This window comes from Sparus aurata, chromosome 17, assembly GCF_900880675.1.
Source record: "Sparus aurata chromosome 17, fSpaAur1.1, whole genome shotgun sequence".
Classification (NCBI taxonomy): Eukaryota; Metazoa; Chordata; class Actinopteri; order Spariformes; family Sparidae; genus Sparus; species Sparus aurata.
Genome location: NC_044203.1, coordinates 37782133 through 37789090, shown reverse-complemented (window position 1 = coordinate 37789090; position 6958 = coordinate 37782133). Strand labels below are relative to the sequence as shown.

Sequence of the window (6958 nt, the reverse complement as noted above, 5' to 3'; positions counted from 1 at the left end):
CCATGGTTCAGGTCTACAGGTACAGGTCCATGGTTCAGGTCTACAGGTACAGGTCCATGGTTCAGGTCTACAGGTACAGGTCCATGGTTCAGGTCCCAGGTACAGGTCCATGGTTCAGGTCTACAGGTACAGGTCCATGGTTCAGTTCTACAGGTTCAGGTCCATGGTTCAGGTCCCAGGTACAGGTCCATGGTTCAGGTCTACAGGTACAGGTCCATGGTTCAGGTCTACAGGTACAGGTCCACGGTTCAGGTCTACAGGTACAGGTCCATGGTTCAGGTCCACGGTTCAGGTCTACAGGTACAGGTACATGGTTCAGGTCTACAGGTACAGGTCCATGGTTCAGGTCCCAGGTACAGGTCCATGGTTCAGGTCTACAGGTACAGGTCCATGGTTCAGGTCCCAGGTACAGGTCCATGGTTCAGGTCTACAGGTACAGGTCCATGGTTCAGGTCTACAGGTACAGGTCCATGGTTCAGGTCTACAGGTACAGGTCCACTGTTCAGGTCTACAGGTACAGGTCCATGGTTCAGGTCCATGGTTCAGTTCTACAGGTTCAGGTCCATGGTTCAGGTCCCAGGTACAGGTCCATGGTTCAGGTCTACAGGTACAGGTCCATGGTTCAGGTCCCAGGTACAGGTCCATGGTTCAGGTCTACAGGTACAGGTCCATGGTTCAGGTCTACAGGTACAGGTCCATGGTTCAGTTCTACAGGTTCAGGTCCATGGTTCAGGTCTACAGGTACAGGTCCATGGTTCAGTTCTACAGGTTCAGGTCCATGGTTCAGGTCCCAGGTACAGGTCCATGGTTCAGGTCTACAGGTACAGGTCCATGGTTCAGGTCTACAGGTACAGGTCCACGGTTCAGGTCTACAGGTACAGGTCCATGGTTCAGGTCCACGGTTCAGGTCTACAGGTACAGGTACATGGTTCAGGTCTACAGGTACAGGTCCATGGTTCAGGTCCCAGGTACAGGTCCATGGTTCAGGTCTACAGGTACAGGTCCATGGTTCAGGTCCCAGGTACAGGTCCATGGTTCAGGTCTACAGGTACAGGTCCATGGTTCAGTTCTACAGGTTCAGGTCCATGGTTCAGGTCCCAGGTACAGGTCCATGGTTCAGGTCTACAGGTACAGGTCCATGGTTCAGGTCTACAGGTACAGGTCCACGGTTCAGGTCTACAGGTACAGGTCCATGGTTCAGGTCCACGGTTCAGGTCTACAGGTACAGGTACATGGTTCAGGTCTACAGGTACAGGTCCATGGTTCAGGTCCCAGGTACAGGTCCATGGTTCAGGTCTACAGGTACAGGTCCATGGTTCAGGTCTACAGGTACAGGTCCATGGTTCAGGTCTACAGGTTCAGGTCCATGGTTCAGGTCCATGGTTCAGGTCTACAGATCAGCTGGTTTCCCTGAGTCAATAAAATGGTGGTGACGTCACACGTGGATTCTGGGATGTTACGCTCTGTAGCTGTTTGTGGTGCCTTCACGTGTTATCAGAGCGAAGACACCTGGAGCAGCAGACTCAGCATGCAGGTGTTGTGTTAATGAAGGAAAACTGCCAACATTAAAACAAGTCGCACAAAGCGGTCACAGCTTTTAAACCCTCTGCAAATCCTCAAATCTGAAATATGTTCCTCCTTTGTTGTTTGTAGTTTATAACCTTATAGTGGCAGTTGTAAGCCCTAAACCACAGCACCACATTATAATGATGATTGTGTGTCTGCTGTATCAGCACAACTTAACAAAAATCGCTGCGACGTTAAATTTGTTTTGTTTTTTGTTTTTATCACTAAGCTAATGTAACTTGTTTGGCCTGTGACTTATATTTACGAGTTTATGGTAAGCACCTGAAGGCAGCATTATCTGTGGCTCCAGTGTGGGTCAGAACTTCCGCGTCATCGACTCAGAACTGCGAGTTTAAACTGCAGGTAAGATCCTCTGAAATCACCGAACTGTGACTTTAATGTGCTCCAGGATGTTCAGGTGAGACTTTTACCTGAACAGCCTTCAGGTTCGGAACTCTTCAGCTGCTGCGTCACACACACGTACAGATGTGCTAACGGCTGTTAGCTAGCAGCAGTTTGTCTGGTTTATGTTTTAATAACATCATAACTGTCAGCTTAAAGTCTTTAATAACAATCGTGTGATTTTAAAATGTCACTTTGTAAAAGTCAAACGAACTGTTATTCTCAAGCACTTCCTGGTACTTCATTTTCGAACTCTGAACCAGACTTCATTCAGCATTCTGGTAATTTAATATTTCTGAGCTTATCGGGAGATTCAGATATTCTGTGGAGAAGATATTAGCAGCTCAGATGACTCCTGAGATTGTTCTGGTGAATTCGGTATATGTAATATAATGTAGGTTGTGTTGTAACATTAAGTTATTTGATGTAAAAATCAAGACACCGCGTCTCTTGTAATCTGAGCTTCTTTCACGTTGAATACAAAGTTTAATGAAGGAGGAACCGACAGAGCAGCAGGAAGTGTTCCGCTCAGACAGCAGAATCAGCTCTTTCACAATAAAACAACAAAATAATAGAAACACTTTCACATGATCATCTTTATGCTGACTGTTATCTTAATGCAGAATGTCAGCCAGATGTTTTTATTGTCTGTACCGAGTTTTTACTTTTTATTTTCTTCCTCTCAGAATTCCCTCTGAGCACCTGTGACCTCTGACCTCTATCATGACATCCACGTCTGTCACCAAGATCGGTGGAGTGGTGGTGGTCACCCAGGTGATCCCTCAGGATGAGAAGTCCATCCCTCTCCAGTCTCCTGCTAACACCGCAGAGACCCCGCCCACATCCACACAGGCCCCACCCCCTGCCAGGAAAGCCCCGCCTGCTGCTCCAGCCAAGATGGATGACATGACCTCCATCTTCATGAAGGCGGGGCCACAGTGTCTCGGGGTGAGACACGCTGATGATGTGTTTAATGTTATTTACTGGATGTCAGTGAATGAAGTTCAGCTGCTGATCTGAGACCTGCTGCTCGTCCTGCTCAGAGTCACAACTCGGTCAAATCACATCACACAGACATGGAACACAGTTTGGTTTAAAGATGTTTCTTGGCCTTTATGACTTTATTGATAGTGCAGCTGAAGAAAGTGACAGGAAACAGGGAGAGAGAGAGAGAGGGGGGAGTGACATGCAGCAAATGGACCCGGGCCGGGATCGAACCCGGGTCCCCTGCAGCGAGGACACAGCCTCTGTACACGGACGCTGCTCTACTCACTGAGCTGAACGACACCCCAAGGAACACATTTTATACTTCAGCGAGACACACATATCATACATCATATACATCTCTGATGTCCATCAAAGATTAACAGTCCTCAATCTGCTCAGAAGTCACAGAACACAATCGGTTCCTTTTCACTGCAGAACCTGCCTGAGATTTATCAGGTTTTCTTCAGTATCAAAGTAATCCAGTGATATCTGTCCAGGGGAACACGGCTAACAGGAAGTGCTAACAGCTAATTCAGCACACTGTGAAGGCAGATAAGGAAACTGAATGTGAATGAATTCATGCTCACAGACGGCTCCTGTATCAGGATGTTACCGTCGGGTTTTCAGAACCTGGAATGTCAGACTTTTCTTTTCTTTCCTGCTGCTACTTGTGCTGAAGGATCTGAGTATTTCTTCCACTGCTGTCATAATGAATCCTGACAGAAGATGTGTGTGTTTCAGGTTGTTCAGATCTTCATCGGCGTGCTGTGTGTCCTGTTCAGTGCGACCGCTGCCTACTCGCCGGTTCTGCTGCTCCACGCTCCGTTCTGCCTCGGAGTCACAGTACGTTAACTTTACTCACTCACACATGTAACAGATTACTGAGTGATGTCTGTCAGCGCTCTGAGGCGGCGCCACAGAGGATAACCAACACGTGTCTCTGCTGTCCTGCAGTTCGTGGTCTCCGGCTCTCTGGCGTTGGCGGCCGTCAGACGGACTTCAGTCGAACTGGTGAGTTTTCTGATCAGTCACACGGAGACTTTCCTCAACATTCACTGTGAACTTCTGTGTTCTGTTAGCTCAGCTCAGGTGTTTGTCCTTGTTTCCCTCCTGAGAAGAGAGAGTGATGATGTCACTGACCCGCCTGTCACCGTTACAGGGCACCGCTGCATGTTGTCTGATGTGCTGATGTTCTCGCCTCCATCACAGGAGTTCAATAATCACATTTGTGGGATCATTGCAAAGAATGTGTGTTTACGGACGATGATATCATAATCAAAATTCTTTTTATTCAATTATTTTGCTTTTGGCCCCAAAACTGGAGCATGTGTTGTGCTCTGATACGAGCCGGGTCGCTGCAGAATGTTTCCTGCTTCATGTCAGAGATTTTCTCTGTGTTGAAACTTCTGTTACATTCATGAGACTTTGCAGAATCCTGCAGCTGAACTTTAAAGTACATTAAAACTGCACAGAATCAACATCTGGGTCCACAAAGTGAACACTGGTGCAGATGTTGATGTTTGAGAATGAACGATGACTGAATGTGATAAACGTTGTTCACACAGACGTCCCGTCGCTGCATCAGACTGAACTGTGTGTGCCGCTCTCACTCTCACTCTGTGTGTGTTTGGTGCTGCAGGTGCGAGCGTCTCTGGTGTGGAACGTGATTGGTGCCGTGATGGGCCTGGTGGGCGTGGCCTTCACCTGCTGGCTTCTGGCCGATCACCGCCCCAGTGAACGGTTCTGTAACACAGAACCGTGGGGGGACTACCAGCCCACACAGTCTCAGATATGGAGATGCATGGATGAAATGAGGTTGATGGATGTGAGTTAATCCCTGTGATTGATCCGGACCGCCTCATTTCAGGTCCACAGGTTCTAAACACAAACACACACTCTGATTGGACTACAGGAGCAGAGTGACCTCAGACTGCTGCTCATTAATATTCTAAAGGATCATCAGGTGATAAAAACAGGTGACGAGACTGTCAGCTGCCTGCTGCTAACGTCTCATACAGGTCACATGTTGTATTTGTTAGCAGCCAATCAGCATTCAGTATATCAGTAACTACTGACTGTACTCATATTGATCTGATGTTGGTTTGACATGTTTCTGACACACTGAGGTCACAGCTGTGGATACTAAATCTGATGCACCTTGTTGTTTGTGTCTCAGGTGTCGCTGTACGGATCTCTCGGCCTCCTCCTGGTTCTGCTGGTTCTGCAGGTTTGTGTCGCCATCACGGTTTGTGTTTTCTCTGCCAGATCCATCGGACGCCACAACAACTACGCCCCCCTCAGGGTAAGACGTGTTACTGTCAGTGTTAGCCTCACGTTAACTGCAAGATTTAAACTCATAATCTCCTCTGCTGCTCAGATTTGGACCGTTCTATTTTTAATCTGGACTTTATGAAGTTTTACAGTTTAACAGCAGATGATGATGATGATGATGATGATGATGATGATGTTGTTGATGTTATGGTTTGACCTTTGACCTTCAGGTGGAGGTTGATGACTGCACCTTTCAGCGGGACGGTGCATCGTCACCAGCTGACAGTGACGTCGCCTTGTTGGACAGCGAGTGTCCAAACTCACCATGAGAGGGGAGGACACAACCTCTGCAGTATTACTGCAGTATTACTGCATTAATACTACAGTATTAATGCAGTAATAATTAATGCAATACTGCAGTAATACCACAACAGAGTACTTTGGCTCTCTGCCTGTTGTTATAACCTGTAATCATCTTTCATCAGTTTCTCTTCTTCTGCTTCTTATTTACGGGGTTCATCTTGCTCATTGTGTTGCTTTGTGTTCGGGGTCATTAAGGGTTAAACTGCTGAAGCTGCTATTTTGTTTAATCAAGATGATGATTCAGACTTTTGTGCATTTCAAGAATTATAACTGTCACACACAAACAGACACGTCAGGACAAACTGAGGTACGACGTTATCACACAACAGGAAGCAGATTTAAAAACATGTTTTTTATTTCATGCAGAATTCACAGAAGACACTTAAAGAAAAGAGTGACGTGTTGAACACATATTTAGTAACTGTTCGATGGATCAGATGAGCTTCATGTAAAGAAGAAGAAAACGTCCTCAGAATCTATTTACAGTCACTGAAAACACTCAGCAGATCAGGTGACTGTCGCTGTGGGAGCTTCACTCAACACACAGCAGGAAGCAGAAAATCCACTTTGAACAACATTAGAGGAGCTGATGTGACCAACATGAGCTCTGCACATTAATATTGGGATCATATGAATGAATGTGGGCAACATTTCGCACTAAAGTGTCTTAAACCTGTGGATTATATGTACGGTCACTTTATTACGCTGAAGGTTGAGTGAGGGAGGAACGTGTGAACGCTTCAGTCAGCTCAGGCGTCCACACAGAAAATCGTTGCACTTATTTTTCTCTTGCTGAAGTTGCTTCAATGTTTAATGTTCTTATCAACAATCAGAAGGATCTGGGTAAGAACCGGCCGTGGTTGGATGAGACCAGACACGTTTGCACTGCGAGACGCTTCTTTATTTGTCTCTGAAAGATTTTCTCTGTTTACAATAAATCTGACATTTTGACCACTTTGTTTGTTCTGACTGAAGAAACATGAAAATTCATAAAACATGTTCTTATAAACACGTGGTGGTTCTTTTACTCCTCTCCGCCTCTCAGCCGACACAATAAAACAAACTGTAAGAGTCATTCTGACTGCTGCAGTCTTATTGTGGTAAACTCTTATTGATTACATTTTAAGTCATATTAAGTTTGATCTTTGAGGTTCTCCTACAAACGTGTGGATCAGCTGAACAACACTGATGATGTCAGTGACAGCTGAGTCAGACTTTCTGTTATTAATGTTGATCAGCTGATGAATTGATTTAAAAGTTCTGCCTCTGCTGCAGCATCTGTAAAGTAACTAGTAACTAAATGTATTAAAGTCCCATGTTTCCTTCAAAGGTGTAGCGGACTGAAAGTATCACTTGATACTGTTCTTGA

At 45.9% G+C, this 6958-nt stretch overlaps 1 protein-coding gene across 2 annotated transcripts; it reads left to right on the top strand.

Annotated features, from left to right (window-relative positions):
* The first annotated feature begins 1839 nt into the window (after positions 1–1839).
* Positions 1840–6664, top strand: LOC115567966 (uncharacterized). 2 transcript variants are annotated; one of them, XM_030394938.1, is made up of 8 exons: positions 1840–1929; positions 2655–2916; positions 3697–3798; positions 3910–3966; positions 4595–4780; positions 5132–5257; positions 5457–5593; positions 5624–6664. In XM_030394938.1, exons 2-7 carry the CDS (start codon positions 2692–2694, stop codon positions 5553–5555), a joined length of 795 nt encoding a protein of 264 aa, XP_030250798.1. In that variant the 5' UTR covers positions 1840–1929; positions 2655–2691; the 3' UTR covers positions 5556–5593; positions 5624–6664. The 2 variants fall into 2 exon arrangements, with proteins under 2 accessions (XP_030250798.1, XP_030250797.1); XM_030394937.1 differs by having other exon boundaries at positions 5457–6664.
* The last annotated feature ends 294 nt before the right edge of the window (positions 6665–6958 follow it).

Coding starts and splice junctions, on each gene's coding strand:
- LOC115567966 (XM_030394938.1), top strand. CDS start 2,692: ATGACATCCACGTCTGTCACCAAGATCGGTGGAGTGGTGGTGGTCACC. Junction 4,781..5,131: donor ATGAAATGAGGTTGATGGAT/GTGAGTTAATCC, acceptor TTTGTGTCTCAG/GTGTCGCTGTACGGATCTCT. Junction 5,258..5,456: donor ACAACTACGCCCCCCTCAGG/GTAAGACGTGTT, acceptor TTTGACCTTCAG/GTGGAGGTTGATGACTGCAC.